At 31.3% G+C, this 26615-nt stretch overlaps 1 protein-coding gene and 1 long non-coding RNA gene across 2 annotated transcripts; both read right to left on the reverse strand.

Annotated features, from left to right (window-relative positions):
- Positions 1-360: 360 nt before the first annotated feature.
- On the reverse strand, positions 361-9438 carry LOC132731486 (NXPE family member 4-like). Its single transcript, XM_060717676.1, has 4 exons — positions 9174-9438; positions 8085-8350; positions 2082-2245; positions 361-1722 (listed from the first exon to the last, which is right to left on the reverse strand). Exons 1-4 carry the CDS (start codon positions 9318-9320, stop codon positions 1061-1063), a joined length of 1239 nt encoding a protein of 412 aa, XP_060573659.1. The 5' UTR covers positions 9321-9438; the 3' UTR covers positions 361-1060.
- A 320-nt stretch (positions 9439-9758) lies between these two features.
- Positions 9759-11630, reverse strand: LOC132731485 (uncharacterized). Its single transcript, XR_009625897.1, has 3 exons — positions 11325-11630; positions 10637-10755; positions 9759-9866 (listed from the first exon to the last, which is right to left on the reverse strand). It is a non-coding gene; the product is annotated as an uncharacterized LOC132731485 (long non-coding RNA).
- Between the last annotated feature and the right edge of the window lie 14985 nt (positions 11631-26615).

A 26615-nucleotide genomic window follows, 5' to 3' on the forward strand; every position in this document is an offset into this window, starting at 1 on the left:
TGGATTTTTGAAAGGGGATCAGAGGTTATGAAGCCTGCATAACACAGGTAAGACGTCAAAAGACAAATTTAAAAAGCAGGCCACATATCCCAAGGGTGATTCAACAGTATTCAAGTTAGGAATACTGGAACCACCCAATGAGAACAATGCCGAATAGAAAGAACTAACATAACACAAGCACAACAATTATGTCGTGCTGAACGCATCTTGCAAGGATCGGAAGTGTAACATATCTGATTGAATGTACGGGTCGACTTTTTACGGCCTCCACACGACACAAACAACGTTGATGTGGCGATAAAATAGAGAAAAATAAGAATACCTAAAGAAAGCCCAACACGGCAACCCATTGAAAATGTTGCAGGCTCGGTTTGATTGAGCCTGTTCATGGACGGTCCTGTCATGTGCAAACTAACGTCCAAGCCCCCTAGCACCGGCTTAAACAGAATTCAACATTAAACATGAAATGGTACAATTTGGAATTTTGAAACATCCGCAGATGTGTTCATATGGCGGTTATCATGGAACCTTCAATGTGACACGTAAGTGCCATTCCATGAAAAGCGGCATATGGTCCCCAAGTAAAAAAAATGCATATGCCCTAAACGAGAAAACAATGTGGAACTAAATAAAATGAATTTTAAAATCGAAAAATTGAAAACCGGGCTAAATCAAACATGTTTATTTTGTTTTTCTAAATAAATTTCCGTTTTAATTCTTGTGTCTATCATCTTACAGACAATATAAATATATGGAAACAAAGTGATCCCTCGCAATCATTTATAACAGCAAAAATATATGAAACGTGCAGACACGGTTTGATTGAGTTTGTTCGTGATAGCTACTGAAAAAGTGCAACATACTTTACGCCCCCTAGCACCGGCAACATGGTGTTTGCATTCATATAAACTAACCGTAACTTGTCACTTTCAGTAACTGAGTTGTATTTCATAACATTTTTTTGATTGACCTAAGATTCTAAACAAAAGAAAATGAATATCTGCTCATCTAGGTAATCTAAATATTTGTTGTTTTCTCCAAATTTCTCAAGTGTGATCAATTACTCACACACGTAACTAAACATTTGATTAACCATAGCCTCAACTATAAAGTTAGGGGGGTGCAAGAATTTTGACATTGCTGCAATGGTTGCGTCTTTTTGATCTAAGGGTATTACTTCATCAAATAGCCCATCAAATGTCTCGAATATTATTTTTGAAAATTGCCATCCGAAAAAGTCATTCAATCCTGCAATATTCTCAGTAAATGTATGTGGCATCTTAATGAATATTTTAACATGTTTATTCCTTTCTAAAAGTCTTTCAATGGCATGACGGATGTGGCTGATCGTTTTCCTGAAGTTTTTATAGTGGAACGTTTTCATGTGTGCAAATACATGGATCAAAACGACTGCATCTTCAAATGGTGATATTTGGTCAATTCGTCTAGATATTGAAGTTAAATAATCCAAAGCATATTTCCAGTGGTTTTTGCTAATATAAAACGGATAAGAATGCGGTGCTAAAAACATTGTAAAGTTATTATTTGTCGCGGTACATCCTGCTTTTGTTAATTTAGATATTGGATATGTCATTTTCTTCGTAAATTGTTTACAATTAATCCGTCTTTTTATTGCTGAATACCATTGTCTAACAGTTGAGTCTCCAAATAGGTAAAGCGTTTTATTTCTGATACAACGGCCAAGTTTTTTTCCGATTAAACCTGAAATAAGTCATTGTAATGAAAGGTACACATTAGGAATGTTAAGGATTCTACAAATTGGTTATACAGAACAATCAAGAAATAATATTGTCATTTTTTCAATGCCAAGTTAATGTATAATGTTCTAATTTTATTTTAATGATGAATTAAGATTACTGGCCCCTTTGCGTAGCTGTTTGTTAATTATACATTATATTCATGCCTTCCTTCTGCAGTATTGATAAGAGTCACAATAAGCCTTTTAATCATGCTTGTCGTTACAAGGTTACTTAATGATTGTCATGGTGAAGATACATATTATACTTGCTATTAGAAATATTTAACTTCAGTTAGTGTTTATCACTGTGTAATTTTTGTACCTTTGCAATGTGTTGTATGCCAAGTCGTGTTCTGTAAATATCCGGTTGTCTGTTTCAGAAACCACAAATTAGTAATATTATATTTGAAACAAGAGAGGCGTTCTGTCGTCTGCTTTGCCTCCTGAATAGAAACGTTAATAGTTTGTTCAAGCCTTTGATGCGATCTAAAGTAAATTAACATAATAACATGAATAGTTATAATCAAGCCTTTGTAGTGATTTAGATAAAAAGGTTATCTATATAGTTTGTCCAAGCCTTTGTTATGATTTATTGAAAATTAGAATAGGTAGGTCAAACCTTTGGTGCGATCTAAAGCGCGAATTAATGTAATGATGTTAGTTTTGTTTAAGCTTTTGGTGCGGTATAACAAAATCTAACGTAGCTACGTAAATAGTGTGCCAAAGCCATTTGTGCGATCTGAAGAGAATAAACAGCATTGTTTGAATGAACAATTCGTACAATCGAAAAAGAGGTAAATATAGTTTTGTTAATAGTTTTTTAAAACGTCAGGGCGATCTTTAGCTTTGACTTGGTCTAGCCTATGGAGCGAATGAAATAGGAAGTAACTAGTTCTGTAAATATTTCATGCCTTAACAATGTCTTCTAAAACAAAAACAAAAAACATCGTTATGATGAAGTTAATTTAAGTTTTTAGTTTGTCCAATGCTTAGGTGGAATCTTAAGCATATTGTCGTAATATGTAAATAGTTTGGTCAATTATTTACTTTGATATAAAACAAATTACTATAGTTATGTTTTTAGCTCGACCTTTTTTTTTGAAAAAAAAAAATGTAGAGGTATTGTTATAGTCGCGGCGGCGTTGCCGTTGCCGTCCGCAAACTTGTACCTGGATCATAACTTTTTTATTTCTTGGTGTATTGTCTTCATACTTGGCCACAACAACCCTTGGGACAAGACCTTTCAGTAGCCCACACTAACCTTGACCTTCATCCATAAATGACCTTGACCTTCAAGGTTAAAAGTCCAAATTTTACTTGTTCATGCTGTTATTGGCTGTAACTTTGTTATTTTTGAATGGATTGTCTTCAAACTTGAACATAATAATCTGAAAGGATATCCCTTAAAAATAGCCAGACATACCTTGACCTTCACTCATAAATGACCTTGACTTTGAAGGTCAAATTATTAAAATTTTCATTTTTTTGGCTATTATTGGCTGTAACTTTGTTATTTTTGAATGGATTGTCTTCAAACTTGAACATAATAATCTTCAAGGATAACCCTTAAAAATAACTAGACAGACCGTGACCTTCACTTATTAATGACCTTGACTTTGAAGTTCAAATAATTGAAATTTTCATTGTTTTGGCTGTAACTGGCTGTAACTTTGCTATTATTGAAGGGATCAACTTCATATTATAACAGAACATACTTTAGGACAAGACCTTGTTGTGACTTTACCACATGATTTCACCACGTGGCTTCAACACGTGACTTCACCACGTGGCTTGACAACGTGACTTCACCACGTGACTTTACCACGTGACTGTACCACGTGACTACCACGTAACTGTATCACGTGACTTTACCGCGTGACTTTACCACGTGACTCTACCACGTGACTTTACCACATGACTTTACCACGTGACTTCATTACGTGACTCTACCACGTGACTCCACCACGTGACTTTACCACGTGACTCCACCACGTGACTCAACGTGACTTTACCACGTGACTCCACCAAGTGACTTCACCACGTGACTCTACCACATGACACCACCAAGTGACTCGACCACGTGACACCACCAAGTGACTCCACCACCATATTTATAGAATTTTCTATTTATAGAATTGCGTGTTTCTATTTATAGAATTGCGTGTTTCTATATATATATATATATATATATATATAATTTAGTATATTTATATATACAAAATTTATAGACAAAATTTATGTGACAAGACAGACCGATTAATTTTATAAAAAAGGAAACGTTAAGATTTTGTTCAAACATTTCCATGTTTGCTTTTAGAGAAAGTAAAAAGTCGAGCGTTTTCCCCGCCGGTGGCTCTTGTTTATAGTTTCTTCTAGCCTTTTGTCCAATCGCAAGCAAATTATGTAATTGAGGAAGGCCGAGAATCAGTCCATTCCTGAAAAATAATGGAGACGAGGCCCCGAAGATGTCGAGTGTTCATTATTCCTCTGGAATCGAGAGATACGATGACTGTCTCCTACTTAAAATATACCACTACAATTCTTTGTGCAATATTAACAGATTATGCTAAGTTGATCAACGTTTTGCGAATAAATAAAGTTGATTGGAACCCTTTTAAGTACCTTGTTTCAGACTGGACAATAAAGCTCACTTGTAAAACGCTTACACAATAAAGTTAAGTAATGGAGAGTCTACACAATAGTTGTCCGTGCCATGGATAAAATCGCTCAAGTGTTTTCGTTTGCGTAAATGACTGTGTCAATCATATATCGGTCAAAAATAGACCAAATCGTAACAACAGGCATATGTACATGTACACAGTGATATTGAAAAATGATAGGGAATGCTAAAATAATTATTTTTGGGTGTTTGTTTTAAAATTTATTTAATTGTGCCATTCACAAATTAGATTGCAAATATATGATAATGAGTTACTTTGACAATGATAACGAACTATATATTGAAAGACATTCATCCGATGAATGGCAAAACTTGAAACGTAATTTTTTTTTGGATATCTTTGTTGAAACTAATTCCAAAACATATTCCAAAATATCATTAGATGCTTAATAAGGAATAATCCGTTAAATAAAGCAATTGCACTTTTAAAGTTGGGATCGGCTATATAATGAAACACAAAGCTGCCAACCCGGAATGAAAAAAGATTTATTGTTCTGATTAATTATTAATAAAATGACAATACATACATGGTCATCCTTATAGCATATGATACATATTAAAAATCACATATGTTATTTATTTATTTATTTTGAGTTGATACTTTTTTCAAATGATTTACACTCTTGAAAACATTTTTGCATATGAGACAAATTAGATATGCTATACATGTATAATAACCAGTAAATATGTTATTTAATATCTTTTGAAAATATATTTTAGATTTATATTTTGCGATATGCATAGAATGATATACATGTGCGTTTACTTTCTTTTCCTTTAGTTGGCTAATAAGCAAGTGTTTAAATCGATGTATTAATTTTGTATTTCATTCCGATAAATTTTTCATTCAAAGCAAGGATATTTTTCAGACCGGGAGTAATCTGATAATGGTAGAAGTTCTTGAAAATATTGTATTTCAGTTTTACGTCTTTATTTCTTTTTCACAGATGTTAAGAATGTTATAAGTCTAACAAAAAATGGACAGCTATTGTTATCAAAGTGTCCTTTCCTGAAACATAATGGACACTTATCGAAAGGAATAATCACCTGCGTGTATTTTAACAGTTTGGAAAAGCCTTTGGTACCATCTTAATCAAAAAAGCATTGTTAAGATTATATTAACTTCAAGTCTTTAGGGCGATCTTAAGCAAATTAACAGTTATGTTGATAGTTTGTATAATCTTTTTTATGCGATCTAAAGCACATTAATATAGTAACGTCAACAGTCTTTGGTGCGATTTAAAGTAAGTTATGTTAATTTGGAGCTTTAGCCTGAGATGTCATCTTAGGTAACCTATCTACAAAGTTGAATATTTTGCTTAGAATGTCCCCTTTAACGTCAAATAAAATGTAATGATATCTCTGTTGCTATATATTGCGAAGGTTAATATATGAATACATGTGCAAAATGTCAGCTTTTTAACATTTCAATTTCTTGTTATTACTTAAATCATTTGTGAGAAGGTTCAAAACTCAAGCAAGACTATTTCCCGAATTATATCCCCCTTGCACTTAGTTGATTTTCGGGAAATTGGTAATTTTTACTACATCTTCTTCACTCCTTATAGGATTAACTTCAAACTTCCACATCATAATAATTTAACAATATGTATAAATCTAGAATCCATATTTCCAGAATCTCCTCCTTAAACTTTGATTCTTTCTTATTCTTTAACTTTCTTATTTTTTCATGGGTTTACTTCGAATGCAAAATAAAAAGTATTTATCAACACCTACATTGTTATATATATATCTTTTATTTTTCATCTTTGTTACTATACATGTTAATGGTATATCTGAAAATTGTTATTTTTTACTTTCTTGTTTGTGACTATAAATGGTATTTTTAAACTTAAAATAATAGTCCTTGTAACACTCACAACATGTATGACAATGTTCATAAGTCTATCATCTTTATTTTCAACAGTTATCTCCTCTTTAAGAATTTTGCTTTAAAAATGTTATATTATGGTAACAGGGATGTTTAAAATAAAATTTTAGAGTGTCCTTCAGTCTGTCTGTCTGTCTTTCTTTAATAAGAAAATAACCTGTTTCCTGAGATCACTTTTGAGAATGTTGCTGGGGTCCTTACCGGTAGGGGACTTATAGATTGCTTGCAATGCTATGGTAATTGCTTGTTGTCTATCAATTTCATTGATTTTAATCTGGGTAATAAGTTAATTTCACTAAAGTACACACATTTTATTATTTAGCCACAATTTCGCATGCCATTCTTCAAATGCTCGTCTTAAAGGCGGCTTTATGTTTTATGCATTACATCTGAAGAAGAGCAATGACTCATTTATATTCCTAGGAGAGTGCGGAGTTAGAAACGATTTTTTCGTTCGTGTTTTCTTTTGTTATCCGAAAATTGATATGTTTTCTTGGTCATGTACACTTGCGAAGACACAATATAACGTAATAAAACTTAAAATTTTGGCCAATTGTAACATCTGATTATATAGAACAAACTTAATAAAGTGTATTTGTCAAAATTTACGCGTAAATGAATTGCTTAGTACAACCGTTATAATTTTTTTTCTCAAACAGATGTAAGTGTCGCTTTCCGTTATTCGGATGGGACCTAAAAATGGAAGTGACGTACATAGATCTCTTTTTAAAATATATTTTTCATTCGTAAAATTATTTTCATTTACGTACATGATATGTATGCACTTATTCGCTGAGGGTAGTTTTAAGTTATATGCTTGAACCAAACTACCGGCAAAATAACTACCATGCTCCGAAAAGATGACTTTTTCGATGTCAAGATAAACAAGTTGTTTAAAAAGTTCCGCTGCGCACTCTTTTCTAGTATTACTTATGTAAGTCCGCGTAAATCTACATTTGTTTTAATCTTATATGAATGTAGGCATTAAATTCTATCAAACTAAACTCAGGTCAACGTTTCTAGAGTCAAATCTTTAAAAAAAATTACATACTAAATTGAGTGCCAACACAAAACACTTTTAACTTACAAGACTAAGTGGATAGTTACATGTGATGTTTATAGACAAAACACCGATATATTTCTTCCTTTTTCACGCTAATGCAGAAAACAGAATGTTAGAAACGTTAATGATTAACATTAAAAAATAGTGATCGATTCCATGCCATTAAAATATCTATAACAGGATGGATTATTTTATTGATATTGGTTTGCTTATCTTTTTTGATATTTGTTAGTGGTATGGCAATACGTGTTGAAATAGTCGGAGCTGTTTATTTAAAATCTTGTTCAGTTTTGCTCTTTATGATCAAAGACAATGTGAGATTCCTTTCCATAATCTTCGTATACGACAAAAACTTCTAAAACAGCTATATCACGCTATACATTTCACATTTTGATTGATTAGTGGGTAATATTTACGTAGGAGTAAAATTGGCATATAGATCAACTGATAGGGACATTACTACGTCGTCAGTGAAAAGGGTGGCGGGAATATCCAATCGCGTTACGGAAAAAAACGAATTTCTAAATGACGTTCTTTTTCATTCATGGACATGTCAAAACATTTCCTAATCATGTTTATTATAATTTAGCAAAATCAATTGAAAACAGAAACACATGCCCATTTTTGGCAAGAGACCTTAAAATATCTTTTTAAGCTTGTAATGACTCGAAACTAAATATCCGTTACTTACCTTTTCAAAACATCTTTTTCACATTGATTTAGCAAAATTGTATTATCTTGGTATGTATGTCTGCTATATTTCCAATCCTTGCATTCTAAAGTTTTTCTTTTAGGTTTCCCACAAAACCATGGTAATCCCGAATTCAAACTAGTAAAATTGCAAATTTCTTTATAATGTGTATGTATCTTTAAGCGGTCTATGTCGGGATGACAGAACAAATCTTCCGTTTCATTTCCACGTTCGTATCTTGCTTCAATGTTTACCATAGCAAGTACCTGCATGATATTCATTTTGATTGAAATATCATGTTTAGAGAATCAATTGTATTGACATATTAATTAATTTGTGAAAATAATAATGCTTCAAATTATGACAGATGCTTTCAATTAGGAAGAAATAAAATATCACTTGTTGTAAAGCGATTGATTCATCATATTTTTCTTTTAATTTTCTTTTAAAATGTGTTTGTGTGTGCGTGCGTGCGAGTGTGCTTGTGTGTGTTTGTGTGTGATACAGATTCCAAGAACACCAGTTTACTCTTATAAATGAGCACAAATTAGAAACGAATGCCAAAATTTATATTTGTATATGGGTCCAGTCAAGCGTTAAAATACTGTAAAAACTTTAGTAATGAGTCAGTCTAACAATTATGTATTTATCATATGATGCTATATTGCTGGTTATTTTTGTTTTAATGTTTTTGATCTTAAAGTGGCGATAATGTTAATTCAAATTTGGAGCAGATGATAATACATATCATAGATATCATTGATGATTGTTTAAACTTAAAAGATAAAAATGTACGTATTGTAAGACTCTCACAAATGTAAATTCATTCTTAAAAGTCAATCTAGGTGCAAGGCAAGATGAGAACGCTGAACCTTGACAGGTACGAGCTCTCCCGTGACAAACAAGCTTATACATTTACTTGAAAATCAGCTATATTTGCAAAGTCATACATTGCTGTATGTGAGCCCATTGCATTTTACTAGACGTACCGTGGAATTTACAGAACAGAATAAGAATGCTTGCTTAATATAATATTTTCCTGTATAGATATGGCTTCAATTGAACTCTATCTAGAATGCAAATACCTACCTTTGTCATTAACTTAAACAGTGCTGAAACAGCTTCTTGCGTATATGCTATTGATACAATTATCTGTGATGGTCCGCTCCAGAAACATTCAAATATTATCAGATATGATCCGTTTGTATTATCAAACACTATTCCAGGTGCTGTCATATTAAACTCTTCTTTCCATATTCTAGCACGAAGATAATCGCCGCCTGTTGTTTTCCTTTTCCCATAGGAATCAAATAGTTGTACAAAAACACGTATTCTATCTCCAATTTTAAATAACTGATCTAAGCGTTCTAAATTGAGGAGGTAAAAATGATTTTATCAATGTTGCATGACAGCTATTTGTATTATTCTTTACATTATATAAGTTTCAAAATCTGATCCACAATCAAGAAAATTCATAGTCGTCTAATTTATGTTATTTATTTAATATTGTTTCTTCTCTGTCTTAAATATCAAAGCTTATTTTAGAAAAAAAACATGAAACAGAGTTGGTTTTATTGGTATTATTGCATTAACTCAGAACCGGACAAATATGGAATAATAAACAAAGCACTTGTATATTTACCTAGCAGTAATGTGGATAGCAATGGGCTTGCGGAAGTATTGACATCCTCACAATTTCTGGACTTCACGACGTTTTTGTCAGGTATAATTGCATTTTGGCTTCGAAATTGTTTCTGTTTGTTAAGCGTTTGAGATATTGACCTGAATTGATATTTTTAGCATTTAAGTGTTAGAAATCGTAACATGTTATTTTGAAACCTAACTTAACTATATATAACTGTATCGAGTTTTTAATTTTACATGAAATGTTGGTATGTTTTTTTTTGTCAAGAATACAATGGAAATGCTTATTAAATGTTAGAAATTCAAAAATCAAAAAGCAATATGCCATTCTATTTAAAAACGAAACTGGTACTTGATGCTTATATGGTTACTTAAACATTAGCAAAAATGAATAATATGCCATCTGTATACAATGATAAATGTTAGTTGATGATAATGTTGTTGTATGGTTGTCAGCTCCCGAACTTCAATACATGTGTTGGTAAGGGTTGTTGTACTGTATGTGGAATTTCAACATATCAGATATAAAATATTAAGAAGGAAAATAAAACACTTCAACAAAACAAAAATTCGATTTCAAAAATAGTTTCATTACAGTACTAACATTCGTGATATCCGTGCGATAGGCTTAACGAAATTGAAAAAAATAAATTAATACAATAGTTTTACTTTAAACTAACGAAGTACGTTTTCCTGCTGTAAATCTATTTTTGAACACATCACAAACTATTTTCTCTTTCATTTTTCGAACTCGTTTATTTATACATTGACGCAATAAAAGCGTTAATGTTAATATCTTTGTAACATAAATCGGGTGATTTTGGTCTTGATGATTTATTTTTGTGTAAAATTGAAAAAAGGATATTTCACAGTTAACTTAAAATTAATATATTAAATTTAAATCATACCTAAATGTGCCATTTTTCCATTCATGACTTAGTTGCTCTTCGTTTTCTTTAAAGTTTGTATTGAAAATAACTAAATTCAATCCAATGGAGACAAAAAACACACAAAACAACAATTGAACCTGCAAATATGCACAAACGAATAAGTAATGTATGTAAACATTGTCAGGTCATTCACTTTATCTTTGAGGTTTTATATAACAATTTAAATTTCACTGCATAATAATATCAAAATTGAGACAATTAGGCAATAAATATTAATGAGTTTCTAGCTCAGATATTTTAATAGGCAGGAAAGTGTCTTTAGCTCCTCAAGTAAAGTATTAATTCATAAGAAGGAATATCTACAATACAGGATTTTATTATGGTACGTCCATGAAAATTGACCTCCTGCATGTATAAACATGGATTCGAATATGCTATACATCAAATATCTAGGAACTAGCCTTTATCATCTATGAGATTAAACATTATACAGATGCACTTTTAAATTATTGTTTATGGGTTATGTAGGGTTATGTATCGACAATGAATTGCATAACTGACCATGTGATGTACAAACATATAATTTATGTATAAACAATATTTAAAAACATATTTTATTAATTCTTTTATCGCTTGTATCAAGTGTATATCTTTTGCGCGGGAATCAAATATGTTTTATAAAACAGAGAAAATTCAGAAGACAAACCTTAAACATAATTTAGCACCGTACGGTTACAGTTAGTTATTCCGAGGATGTTTTAATGATTTATTTATCCATAGTTACATATACCCAAAACAACGTGTTATGTAGTCTAGACCTGCAATGTTCACCCTTTTCATTTTCAATATTACTGTTCGGCGGCTATTAAACACTAGATGATACACACTGTTCTAGGAACAAGAAAATCAAGAAAATACTTCTGCTGCTATTTTCCAACACTAACATTTCAGTGTACTTTAAAGTTTAATATCAATGAATGTTAGATTAAAATATATATATGTGACATTCACTTTCAATCTGACATATAGATCTGATTACCAACATATGTGTTTCACGTTCATTTTGAATCGGATTTCCAGAAAAGACTATTTCCTAACTACGCAATTAAACTGCGCATTGGACAAGTATCAAAATATCGGTGTCTGTTGAAGTAAAGAAAGTTTTTTGAAAGAAACAAATGTTTAAAGTTATTTGAAACTGGAAATACTAGACTCAATTTTTAATGGGCAAGTTTGTTTTCACCCAGTGAACTGCCGGCTATATGGACAGCGCCATATTTGTTCTCAAAAACGTGATGTTTATTTATTTATTTATTTTTTTTGAAAAAAATAAATGTACGTGATTACATCCTAAAGCTTATGATACGCTATAATGCATCAGTACTGTATGTAAACACATACTTTAAATTGATACATTACAATAGTATATCTTTGAAAATTATGATGAAAGAAACGCAAATACTGAGTCAACATACTTCATATTTAATTTAATTCTTCACATTTTTTTGTAAAATTCTAAAATGAAAACTTTAATGACAATAGAAATAAAATTATTCAAATCCAAGATAGCATTGCTGATGAAATTAAGTCTTTTTGAAAACGCACTGTCAAAGCTTATGGAAAATTTTGATACTAAAGAAAATAACTGACATAAATGATAATAATTATGATTAAACAAAATAAACTTGAAAAAAAATTAATGAAACAGAGAATATAATATGCTGAGTATGTATCAATTAAAGGTTGAACAGGTTAAAATCAGAACTAGATTTACCTTTTTCCTTATATAAGCGTGCTTCGATGGCTTTTTGCCCCCCCCTTCTTTTGAGGCCTCAAACAGTGATAAAATGTCCTATTTAGGCCCCAAACACTGTTTTTCGTTTGAGAAATGTTGTTAAAAAAATGACCACTTTTTCGGCGCCGTCCCCCATCGAAGCATTGAAGCACTTTTCATAGCAGTTTGAACTTGTTACAGGAGGCTTTTCAATGAAAGTGGCCATTTTTCGCAATAGGTTCATGGGGTAAAAGGTTTAAGAAATTCAAATCTTTTAAAAACTAAGTAGGTTTGCAAAACATAAACCAGAGCTAGATAAAAGCTTCCTCAGTCAGAGGTTATGATCATGAACCCAAATTTCAATATTTAAACAGATAAGAATAACACAGGCAACATCTTCAAATAATAGCAAATAATATTGAATCAAGACGTAATGAAATTTATAAAATTCATTATTAAACAACAAAATGCTAGGCTTGATGGTTTAATATCAGCTCTGGAAAAGAAAAAATGGTTGTTGAAACGTCAAAGGAGAATCAATTAAAACAAATAAATGCCCAACGAAGTGAATACTTTTTGTTACTAAGTTACTTTCCTCGATACTAAAGGTGAAAATTAAATGCAATTACTGCAAAAAGTATTGGCGATGATGGAAAATAAAAATGTAATTTAAAAAAAATGGGAAAAAAGCAAACATGAGTGTTTGTTTTGGTATACTGAGCTTGGGAAGAATATCTGCAGAAATTGAATAATTTGGTATATGTAATTGGTGTGAAAACATTATGAACTCTGAATCAACAGGAAAAATAGGTATTGGAAAATATAATTAACTGAAAAATAGACTTAACAGATTTGGCATTCATGAGAAAGCAGAACATATGATAAGTATAAAATAAATTATTAGTAGTTGTCAACAGAATAATTGTCTATATTATCAGTCTCTATTCTTTAGTAAAATATAATAAGAAAGATCAACAAAGCAAGGCGGCGTTCACTCAACGAAACTTTCACACGATCTAATAACAAGGACAAGCGTCAAGGTGTCCAGGAGGACCCCACACAAAAACAGGACTAGGCACAAGGCAGAGTAAGGACAATATAATCACTTTAATAAATACATGAAAGGAAATAATAGAAGCCGACAAGAAAATTCTTGTTATCTTCGACCGTTGGAACCTTTAAGATGTTTCAATGCTTTCTTCGCTTTCTCCGCCTGTGTTCTTGTCATAACAACCTCTATGTATTTTTCTTGGCTAAACAATTTCTCATTTCGCGTATCAAGTACACCTCGAATAATGCCCAACACAAAGTCACAAATTACTTACTCTTAATCACATATTCATTTTTCTCGCACTTATAAGATGTATCAATGTACATTTGTGGAATGGGTGACCATATATTGCTGTCATGACACAAATTTTCTTCAGCTTTTGATCTTCTTTGGCTATTTTCTTAACTACCGCTAAACTTGCAACCAGTGTCTTTAAGAAATTTTAAAAATTTGAAATTTTCAAAATTTTACTATTTCACGTTTAAATGTTGAATTCTGCTTAAGCCGGTGCTAGGGGGCGTGGACGGTAACTTGCACTTTCCAGTACCGTCCATGAACAGGCTCAATCAAACCGAGCCTGCAACATTTTCAATTTTGCCGTGTTGGGCTTTCTTTAGGGATTCTGTATTTATCTATTTTATGATTACATCCGTGTTATTTGTGCCGTGTGGCGGCTGTAAAAAGTCTCCCCGCACATTTAATCAATGATGTTATATTTTCGATCCTTGAAGATCATTCAGCACGACATTATTGTTGTGCTTGTGGTATTTTTAGTTTCAACTTTTCGGCATTTTCTATTTGGGTGGTTCCGATATTCCTACTTGAATAATGTTGAATCACCCTTAGGATATGTTGCCTGCTTTTTAAATTTGTCTTTTGACGTCTTATCTGTGATACGCAGGCTTCATAACCTCTGATCCCCTTTCAAAATTCCATTTTATTTATCTTGAAGATGTTTACAGAATCTATCAAATGAAAACAAAAAAAAGCTACATTAATTTTCAGCAAACAATTAAATTAAAATTCTTATAAATTAAGCTAAAGTAGGCATGATTTCACTAGTTCTTGTGTACTGTACTTTTATGACAGTTGTGGAAAAAGGTAAACAAACAAAAATAATTTAATCTAAGTATACAACAACAGTACTTAAATTTATAATTTGCTAAAATGTGTTTAATGTTTTTGAAATCCCCCCCCCCAAAAAAACTGAGATTCAAAAGCAGGCGTTTGTAATATCAGGAAAGACATATGATATGCTTATGAAAGTGTCGTATAGCTGGTTGCACAGGCTAATTAGTCATACATGCTATATTCAAAAAGAATGACAAGTCAACAAGTATATACATATATTAAGGTTTTTATTTCATAATATGAACTCTGGAACATGACATGATTTATGTGTATTATAGTGCAAGATACATACAAACTGAGCTTATGTCAAAATGATAGATAACGTATTTGTAAGTCGGCTAGATTTCATAACATTTTATGTTTAAACTGTCACTATATATTTTGGGCTAGATATTCAGTCGAGGAGTTCGGCTTTGGTATTCCACTCGTACACTGGTGTATTTATATTTGTATATTAAAAGTATGTAACATCCGTGAGTTCTTTCTCCGTTATACGACAACGGTTGATTTGGCGCCTAAGACCAGCGATGTCGAAGCGACGATTTTGGACAGCGGGACACAACGAAGTACCTGAAACAGAAAATTAAAGGTGAGTGATCGTTTATATACCTGTAATTTGCTAATTTTGAAGATGTCAGATCAAGAAATAGTTACAATTTTTGAAAATTAATCAGATAAATTGGAAAATATTTCAACTGTCATAGGTACACAGGGTTTATCAGAAATAGTACAAAATTTTGATGGAAATTCTAAATATTTTAATGACCGGATAAAATCTATAGAAAAATATACTGTTTTAAATGGTTTGGATGATAATAAAATAAAACTAGTCGCATTTCAAGTAAAAGGACTGTAAGCGTTTTTATATGTAGATATTTGCGTGATAATCCTCTTAATTCGTGGGAACAATTAAAAGAAGAAATAAGTACTAGATTTGGGGAAATTAAAGATTTACATCATGAATTTTATCTTTTGAGAAATTTAAAACAAGATTTGGGAGAAAGTGTTCAAATTTTTGGGGAAAAAATTATTAATTGTGCTGAAACCGCTTATGAAAATTATAAACTAGGAGATAATAGTTTAATTGAACTTCAGTTAGTAGAATTGTTTACTGATAATTTAGCGCATAATTATTTAAAACTTAAACTTATGAGTAAAAAGCCAAAAACATTACAAGAAGCAATTACTTGCGCAATGAATGAACAGAATTTCAGAGCTAGATTTTCTGCCAGAGTAAAATTTTCTAATTCTCAAAATCACGCAAAATGCAATAATTACAGAGCAAATAATTCTAATCATTATTATACAAGAAATTTTTGCGTGTACTGTAAGAGACCAGGTCACCATGTGCGTAGGTGGAGATTTAGGAAAAATGAAATATATTCTGTATTTCACCGACAAAATTTTTCACCATCTAGGATTAATAATAGCAAATATAGTTTGAAATCAAAGATTAAGTGCTGGAAATGTAATAATTTTGGTCATATTATGCGTGAATGTCGTAAACAAAATTTTTACGACAGAAACAAAATAAATTTTCAGGAAAAGTAGCAAGTTCCTGTCACAAAGGGGTCATTGACAGGAACGATAAAATACCAAAATTTAGTATAGCATCAGCTGGAAGCCCTAATTCGTGTTTGATTAAAATAGAAAACTATAAATACAGATCGTTAGTAGATTCAGGTGCTGAAGTTTGTCTTCTGCATCGCAGAATATATAGAAAATTGAAGAATCCCCCTCAACTTATAAAACAGAAAATAAATTTATGTTCAGTTGACGGAAATTATTTACATACAGATGGTTATATAAATCTAAATTTTCAAATAGGGAAAACAGAAACAACTCAAAAATTCTATGTTGTTTCTAAAATGAATAGAAATATTATTTTAGGCCGTGATTGGTTAACACAAAATGGCGTTAGATTATATTTTGATTTATGCTGCTTAAGAGTTAATAATACATATGTACCCCTCGAAGAAGATATTCATATTGCATCAATTGTTAGATTAAAGCAGGATGTAATTCTGAAACCTCAAACAGTTAATGTGTGCACTGCTAAGTTAAAACAAAATCCAGGCTTGGAAAATGATAAATTATATGAATTAAAAAGTATAGAAACTGGAATGATTGCTTCTGAACCAGGTCTTATGATAACAAATTCTGTTATGAAACTTTCGGCTGATAGAAGATTTCCTATTATGATTGTCAACAATACGCATAAAACTATAAGATTAAAACGAGATTCAGTAGTTGCTAAAGTTTCAGAAGTTGAGAGCATTAACTCGGTCACAGAGGCTCTTCAAACAACTTCCCCTCTTAACAACGATTTCGAACGTGATATTCATACACCTTCAGAGCATTTTAATATTGTTAGAGATTTATTAAGGAAAAATAGAAATATTTTCGCCAATAAAGATTCTGAATTATCACAGACAGATACTGTAACCATTAAAATACCAACAGGTAATCATCCTCCAATCAAATTACGCCCATATCGCACACCTTTAAACAATAGAAAATTTATGAGTGACGCAATCGATGAGATGTTAGATGCTAATATTATAAGAAGAAGTCATAGCCCTTATTCATTTCCTGTTGTTATTGTCGGGAAACGTGACGGCAGCAAACGGTTTTGTGTTGATTTTAGACAATTGAATAAAATTACAAAGCCAACATCATATCCTCTCCCAATAATTGACGATATTTTAACACTACTAGGGTCTTCAAAATATTTTACAACACTAGACATGCGCTCAGGGTTTTGGCAGATACCCGTACATGAATCAGACAAGGAAAAAACGGCTTTTACGACATTCAAAGGACTTTTCGAATATAATGTAGTTCCATTTGGCCTAGTTTCTGCCCCTGGAGTTTTCCAAGAACTCATGTCACATGTCTTACAAGGTTTAGAGGCATTTGCTGTCAGTTATCTTGACGACATTCTAATATTTTCGAAGTCATTAAATGAACATTTATCACATATACAGACAGTATTTTCAAAGCTTAAAGAGCATAAATTAAAACTTAAACTGAAAAAGTGCAGTTTTATTCAGCAACAAACAAAGTACCTTGGTTTTATAATTGACCATGAAGGTATAAAACCAGATCCAGAAAAAGTAAAAGCTATTAGGTCACTTCCTGTACCAAAATGTGTTAAAGATGTCAGATCTTTACTTGGTGCTGCTGGTTTTTATAGAAGATTTTGCCCTAAATATTCTAAAATTGTTGAACCTCTAATCAATCTTACAAGAAAACGTGTTTTGTTTAAATGGACAAAAGAATGTCAAGAAAGTTTTGAACAATTAAAGAAAATGTTAACACGTATTCCACTTTTAGCATTCCAGACCCAAATAAGCCTTATATTCTATACACGGACTCCTCAGATTTAGTGTGTCGAAGCATGTTTAAGTCAGAAATGTGACAAATCTGGTATTGAAAAACCTATATACTTATTATCTCATAAATTAAGTGAATCTCAAAGAAAGTACAGTACCATAGAAAAAGAAGCATTCAGTATTCATTATGCGTTACAAAAATTAGATGTTTATTTACATAATGCAGAGTTCACTATATTTACAGACCATAAACCTTTAAAATATCTTTCTAGAAGCACCTATGCAAAACAAAAGAATTCAGCTTTGGGCTTTAAATATTTCTGCCTATAACTGTAAAATTGAATATTTGCCCGGAAAATTAAATTTAATTGCCGATTTCTTTTCTAGACCTCCAGCTGATGATAAAAATGCTAACAAGTCCGATATTGAACTTTATGAGCCTGATATAAATGACAATGCCTTCGAAATAACAGTCTCAAATTCAAGTAATAATTCAAATAATGATAATGTACATGCTGTGAAAACTGATGAAAGCTATGAAGTAAATGCTTTTGATTCTACGCACTTTAATGCCAAAGAAATAGCAAACAAAGAATACCAATTTCAAGAGCCAATTGTAGAAGATATTAAACAATTCGAAAAATTAAATATGGCCTCAGAGCAAGATAAAGATCAAACTATTCTTGAACTGAAAATGTTACTACGTCACGGACAGCCAACTAAATCAGTGCAGAGCAAATATTTAGAAATTGACCAAGTTCTTTATTATCTGTCTAATGTAGATGATAATCCTAATCTTAGATTGTTTGTTCCGCAACACTTAAAACACCTTGTCATTACTCAATATCATTTAAATAATGGTCACCCAGGAACACAGAGGTTATTTACAACAATAAAACAAAAATATTTTTGGCCAAATATGTTCAAAGAATTGTATGAATATGTTTCTAAATGTGTTGATTGTCAGTCACGTAACCTTACAAAAATAAAAGCACCTATGGGCGAAACAAGAATACCAATGTATTCATTTCAGACAATGAGTATCGACGTTATAGGACCCTATGAAAAAACAATGAGTGGTAATCGCTACATTATATGTTTTATTGACCTTTACAGTGGTTATCCCGAGTGTTTCCCTACTGCTGACAAAAGTACTGATACAATTATACATTTACTATTAGAAGAAATTTACCCTAGATACGCATGTCCATTACAAATTGTCACTGACAATGGATCAGAATTTACAAGTAATGCTTTTAAAGAAACACTTAAAGAGTTAAAAATTGATCACGTGCGTACAACTACCTATCATGCTGCCGGAAACGCTAAAAATGAACGTTCTCACCATGTCATACATGATATCTTAGCTAAAAGAATCCAAGGAAATCTCAAACAATGGGATATTCATCTTAACATGACACTAGCCGCACTTAGATTCAATGTCTCTAGGACTTCAAAGCATAGTCCATTTTATTTGTTATATAACCGTGACGCAATATTACCGGTTGGCCTGTTACTACAACCAAGGCAGCGCTATCATGGCGAAGAGTATCACAAAATTGCATTACAAGAACAACATAATACTTTTCTGTCTGTTTATAAGAACCTTAAAAAAGCTAAACGCGAACAAGCTAGCTACGCAGATAAGACCGCAAAAGATATCAAATTTGAGATAGGCGATCCAGTATTCTATAAGAATTTTCGTAAGAGAAGCAAACTAGATGTGAATTGGAAGCCATTTTATAGAATTATGGAGAAAAGGTCACCATTAACTTATATAATAAAAAATCAATTTGACAATTCAACAGTTAAAGTCCATGCAGAACAAATTAGGCTTGCAAATATTAATGACTGGTCAATACCAAAAGCAGATAATACTGGCAGACCAAAAAGAAATGCCACATTTGTAGTTACACCTGAAAATAGCGATACTGATGATGCTTCAGAAATACCAGAATCAGTATTACCCCAAGTTGCTAAGAATGTAAGAAAAGAAAGGTCAAATTCTGATAGTGAAGATGATATTCCATTAGCTGAATTACAGAAACATCTTCGACAACAACAACAAATTTCAAATAATGAAAATGCTCAAAGTAATGCACATTCAGAAGAAATGCAATCGCAGACTGATTCAGAATTATCAGACTCAAATTCCATACAAGTAAATAGCAATCCTCAGTCACAAGCAGCATATAATGCTATTCAGTCAGATTCAATGGCTGAGGATAATGATTCAGATAATGAAATGTTTATAAACTCTGTTTCTACTAAAAAGAAAAGTATTGTAAAACCACGATATAAAGTATCTGGTAAGGTAAACACAAAGGTACATAATAATAATAAACGCTTGAAACCGAATGTTAAAATGTTTTTACAAGGATTAGCCAGTATGCTATAGAAAGTTATATTCCGTGTTATGTGCTATACTAATTTTCGGTAAATTGACCTCAGGCATTGTAAATAGTTATTATAGAAAGAAAAAATATATATGTTACAATAAACGATAATAAAACAAAACAGAAAATTACATTATTTAATCATATATCTTTATATTTTTGGTGGTTGTATTCATTTATATCAATTTTCAACTTGCTTTTATTAGAAATATATCTTTGATTTTTTTTTATTGCTTAAAATGATCGTTATTCGCTATATGTTTAGTAATAGATCGGTTAATTAAAATGCATTTCAAAGTAAATTACAGCACTTAATCATGAGTTTCAAATTGATTATTTACTTTATTTCATATTAGAATAACACGTGTATACATACATGTTTCAACTGTCAACGCACAATCATTAAATAAAGTTTAAATTGGGATAAGTCTTATTGTCGAAAAAAACTAAAGTTAATAGCTTAGTTAAAACTAACAAAATATGTCTAAAAAAATTCAATATGAAAAGTAACAATTTTAAATATCAAGTATTACATAAATAAGATACTTACACTAGAGAACATCTTTCATTGGAATTCTTATCCTATGCATTTTATGACAGTTGTCTTGTTGTTCAAATATCTGAAAAAACAAAATTATGTTTATTGTATATAATATCTATTAACCGATCTGACAACGGACGAAAATGCAAAATATTGGTCTAACGATCACTTGTCGTCCAGCCAAGACAGAGAGGTGCGAGCGAATTCGCCGGTACAGTAAAACACCGCCTGACTAGAAATATTACAGTCAGCCTCTACGATGCCAACAGTCTACGATGCCAACAGTCTACGATGCCAACAGTCTACGATGCCAACAGTCTACGATGTCAAACTATGTACAAAAAAAAACCATGGAGACACACCTTCTTCGATGTAAAACCATGCAGATATAACCATAAACACCTTCTTCGATGTAAAACCATGCAGATATAACCATAAACACCTTCTTCGATGTAAAACCATGCAGATATAACCATAAACACCTTCTTCGATGTAAAATCATGCAGCTATAACCATAAACACCTTCTTCGATGTAAAAATTTTGTGGAATAAGCGTCTGCGATGTTTAAAATATATAACTATGCTGTCACAGCCGTCAACAACAACAACAACAACAACAACAACAAAATTGTGGAATCAAATAAACTTTTGTTCCTGTTTTCAACCAGAGAAGCCGAAAACTTCCGTTTATCAATAGAATGTGCTTTTCTATGTGTTATATAAACTTAAAAACAAAAACCCAGAGAAATACTGATGACAACTTCTTATCAAAATAATTATTTGTGCGCGACAGAGATATCCAAAATAAATATCACATAAACATTTGCGAGAATCGTGCAACAGCAAACTGTTAATTTAATTATCTTTTACTCAAAAACATTGCTACATAAATGAAGAATTATAGATCTATCATCACTTTGTTGTATTGTTCAATACAAGACATTCTTTTTACAACGACGAAACAAGAACAGCGTTTACAGATGTGCCAATAAATATTCGAATATAACTTTACCAACTTGTGTATAAAGTCTACGTTTACACATATCAAATACATATATATAAATTAACACGAATCTTCAAGAACATCAAACATTTATGAACAATTATGAGTGTCAATTTAAAATTATACTTAAGAAAGCTACATACCAATGATTTGAAATTCCCGACACGTCACGACGACCAAACCATACTGATGTCAGCAAGTACCTGTTACAAAAAATATACCTGTCACAGGAAGTGTTCAATGCGCATGCACAATACACGTTTTACAGGAAATGAAACACCTGGACATTTTATCAATTGTCAATTGTTTATAATATTTTTTAAAGTTTTTCGTATATAAATATCTTTTCTACTCTTATCATACATATAATTCTGTAAAATTTTATACCTTAAAGTTTTTCTAATTAATATTCTTAAAATAATTTGTTCTTTGAAAATTGTTAACTTATTTGTTTGTTTTTTATGTTTTCTTGATCTCTAGAAATTAACTTTTTTTTTCTTTTTTTTTACGATGAAATAAAGGAAAATATTAACTGATAAAAAAATTTCGAAAAGATTATCTTTACATTTAACAATAATTATTTTTTTTACTTATTAAAAACATTACAAAATTGTTGAAGTAAATTATAACTTACCCGACTGCAGTATCCGAAAACTTTTTAAAAAGTGACAAGAAAATATATTGAGCGAATATTTCCGAATATTGTTTCCTAAGGCGTTTTTCTTTTAAAATAAAGTAATAAAAAGTCATTAGATAACATCTCTGACCGGACATCCCTGACCGGATATTACCTTAGGTGATTTTTTCTTTTAAAATAAGTAACAAAAGGTTGATGTATAACATCCTTACCTTAGGGGCAAAACAGATGTCAAGTTGGTTTTAGAAAGAGTTTGAAATGTTTGATATTTAATACTTTGTTTAATACTTTTTTTTAATATTTTTTTATGTAAGAAAAGGAGGATATTTGTCGTATAGCTGGTTGCACAGGCTAATTAGTCATACATGCTATATTCAAAAAGAATGACAAGTCAACATGTATATACATATATTAAGGTTTTTATTTCATAATGTGAACTCTGGAACATGACATGATTTATGTGTATTATAGTGCAAGATACATACAAACTGAGCTTATGTCAAAATGATAGATAACGTATTTGTAAGTCGGCTAGATTTCATAACATTTTATGTGTAAACTGTCACTATATATTTTGGGCTAGAGATTCAGTCCAGGAGTTCGGCTTTGGTATTCCACTCGTACACTTGTGTATATGTATTTGTATATTAAAAGTATGTAACATCCGTGAGTTCTTCCTCCGTTATACGACAAAAGGCTTTATCTGGCATTCCATATGCAATAGAATATTAAAGGAGAAAATAAACAAGAAATATTAGACCGTTGCCCCTAGAAAGCAACCCCGAAATTCGCAGTAATCTGAAAGTAAGTAAGTCAGTAGTTCAATCTTTCAGACGGAATCTCATATCATAATTTTATTATCAAATATAAAGAGCTGTAAAGTGTTAATTTGACCTCATGAATGACTAATGTTAATAATGCCTTACACTTAGTTTGACGCTTTTTATTCACAAGACCTTACCAAAACATTGATATAATTAGAGAGCCTGATTTCCATTATCTTTGACACAAAAATGCTGCTTTAATAACTTTTGAAAAATGAAACGACCATAAGGAAACTAAATGTATTTGACAAATTGCGAGACAGAATTTCGAAAATTACACCCCCCCAACACGAACTAGTATGACTCATACTGAACATTTGGTTCGGATAAGCTACGAAATTGTGTACACAATGACGCTTTTAATCCCACGTCCTTCAGGATCTGGATTTAATTTCTGCAGATGTTGATGCACAAAAAAAAACATGTATTAGAGTCATTCTTATATAAAAGTATATAACTAGTTTGGTGATTTACGATATGTTGTATTCCAAATAAAGAAACCGGTTTCGTATCGATTTTAACTCGCTTGTGTGTTATGTGTTGATAATCAGGCCCCGTGTTCACAAACAAAAGATCAGAATCAGGATCAAGTGATCCTGATTTTATTTTCATTGTTTTATACAAAAGTAACGTCTCGCTATTGAGACCACTTTTGGGTCCTGATAAAAGTGGTCTTATTATCGAGTCGGTCTTAATTTGGAGACCCATGCTAATTTTTACTATTATATGTGATCTGGAGTAGGAGGTTATCATTAGCGATTGGGATCATTGAAACATAACTGTTTGAATAACATAAACCAATTAACATGAATTTTATTCAACAAAAAGATGATTTATTGAAATTTTATCACATTTATGCATCATTTCATACAACTAAAAAGACATTCAGTTTTAACGAGAAAATTTCATTTTAATCATTGTTCTTCAGTTGTTGAGGTCTGGTGATCTCTTGCATAATCATATTTGTTGGATGCATTATTCCCCCAGCCATCTAATTGCTTATCCTTTTGTTTTAGGATTATCCGGACCTAAAAGTAAAAAAAAAATACGTTGTTTAGTTTAAATAAAAATAAATCGTATCTGTAATTGTTTAAATCTCTATTGTCAGTCATTTAAAACCTCATGAATCATTTTTTTTGTTCTTAATTAATTATTTTCCGTTTAAAGTTCTAAATTTTATTTCATCCGACAATCGTTATTAAATTTATAAAAGCGGTAAAAGTTCTGACTCCGAATTGTAAAATATATATTTTTATTTAACATAGACGAAATAACCTGCCTATCCGAACATATGTGTTGTTCACACAACGGTCGTCTTTATTTGATTCGCATCAATCCAAAATAATTCATTTCATTTTCATTTCATTTTATTGGCAAATCGGCAAATAAACATTACCTTTGGCCATTAACAGAGTATCATGACAAATATGGCCAAAAGTTTAATAGTTACAAACATTACATCATACAATATATAACAAAAAGAGTACAAGAATGAAACTAATTAAGAAGCAGTTACATCTTCAAGAGACTGTTGTCTCAACTTAAATGCATTATGAACATAGTGAGCACATTTAAGAATAAGTTTTTTGTTATTAGTGGACAATATAGTCGAAAATTTTTGTATAGTAGGCCATGAAATGTTTCCTAAATATTTGGTTCTTATAACAGTATAAATTGGACAACATAAAAGGAAGTGGTATTCTGATTCAATAGAGTTATATATACATAGTTTACATTTGCGATCGTTTCTATCAATGTTAAAAAATCTTCCAGTTTCTATTTCTAAGTTATGCGAGCCTAGTCTGAAACAAGCAAAGTCTTTTCTTAACACATTATTTGTTAAACCATCAAGATATTTTTCATAACAAAAAGAAGTTTTAAATTTTCTGTAATAATCAAGCTTGGGCATATTTTGTATAGAAGTATTCCAGTTCTGTAAATATTGGTCTCGCAGACGCTGCTTTAACATTGGCATATAATTAAAATTTAAGTTAAAGTTAAGCCAAATATCACTACAACCTAAGCTGTCTAACAAGCGTTTTATACTGCTTGCCCAATTACAATCAACATTTCGATTACACTGGTCTACAAACATGTTGTACATTGGTGAGTCCTGGTTTTTCATAATTTTTAACCAGAATTTAAGAGTTCTTTCTTTAGAAATAACAGAAAGAGGAAATCTTCCTAACTCACCAAACACAGCAACATTCGGTGTTTGCTGACGTACACCAAGTATATACTTGCAAAATTTAACATGAATTTTGTCTATTTCTTTACAATCATAAATACCCCAAACCTCTGCATTATATAACAAAATTGGTAGCACCATAGAATCAAAAAGTGACATTTTAGTTTTTATATCTAAATTTACTCTACTGAATAACCCTAACAAACAATTGTATGCTTTCAAAGCTTGTTCAGACAGCGTAATAGCAGCAGTTTTCATATTACCAGTGTATGTAAAATTTACACCTAAATAGCAAAAATGGTCAACAACTTCCAGCATTTCACCATTTATAAACCATTGAAAATGATGTCTTTGTTTACGTTTTTCAAATATACATATTTTTGATTTATTGACATTTATTTTTAAACCCCATTTCATGGAATAACTATAGACTGCATCTAACTGGGCTTGTAAGCTGTGCGGGTCAGTGGTAAAGAGCGCTATGTCATCAGCAAATAGCAACATATACATAGATAACTGGTTAAGATCATTGTCAGTAAGAGAGTTATTATCAATGTTGTCACATATATCATTTACAAAAAGGATAAATAAAATCGGCGAGAGTGGTTCCCCTTGTTTTAATCCAAGGGTAACGTCGAAAAAATCAGAGAGAGGCATCGAAGATGACAATTTTACACAAGAGGTAACAGATGCATATATCGACTGTAACATAGTTAACATTTTACAACTTATACCAAGTTTCAAAAGCTTTAACCATAACGCATCTCTAACAATAGTATCGAAAGCTTTCTCGTAGTCGATGAATGCGCAATATAGTTTCAATTTACAATTGACTATATTTTGAATAATAGAATGGAGTAAAAATACACAATCTGTTGTAGACCTATTGTCTCTAAAATCGAATTGAGAATGATTAAACATTTTTTGCTCTTCACACCATATGTTTAATCTATTTCGAAGAATAAGTGAAAATATTTTAGCAAGTACATTGACAAGGGTGATTCCTCGATAATTGGAAGGATTAGAGATATCCCCTTTTTTGTGTATCGGAACAATAATACCTTTAGACCAGGCACTTGGATAAATTCCAGTATCAAATATTTTGTTAAAAAATACA

The sequence above is a fragment of the Ruditapes philippinarum genome, unplaced genomic scaffold (genome assembly GCF_026571515.1).
Source record: "Ruditapes philippinarum isolate M1 unplaced genomic scaffold, ASM2657151v2 ctg5792_1_1_1_1, whole genome shotgun sequence".
NCBI classification, from domain to species: domain Eukaryota; kingdom Metazoa; phylum Mollusca; class Bivalvia; order Venerida; family Veneridae; genus Ruditapes; species Ruditapes philippinarum.

Bases quoted from the DNA above. Each gene is read 5' to 3' on its own strand.
- LOC132731486 (XM_060717676.1), bottom strand. From the start codon at position 9,320: ATGACAGCACCTGGAATAGTGTTTGATAATACAAACGGATCATATCTG. The intron at 8,351-9,173 runs GTAGGTATTTGC...AATATCATGCAG, and splicing joins TGTTTAAGTTAATGACAAAG to GTACTTGCTATGGTAAACAT. The intron at 2,246-8,084 runs GTAAGTAACGGA...AATTTACTTTAG, and splicing joins GAAAAAGATGTTTTGAAAAG to ATCGCATCAAAGGCTTGAAC.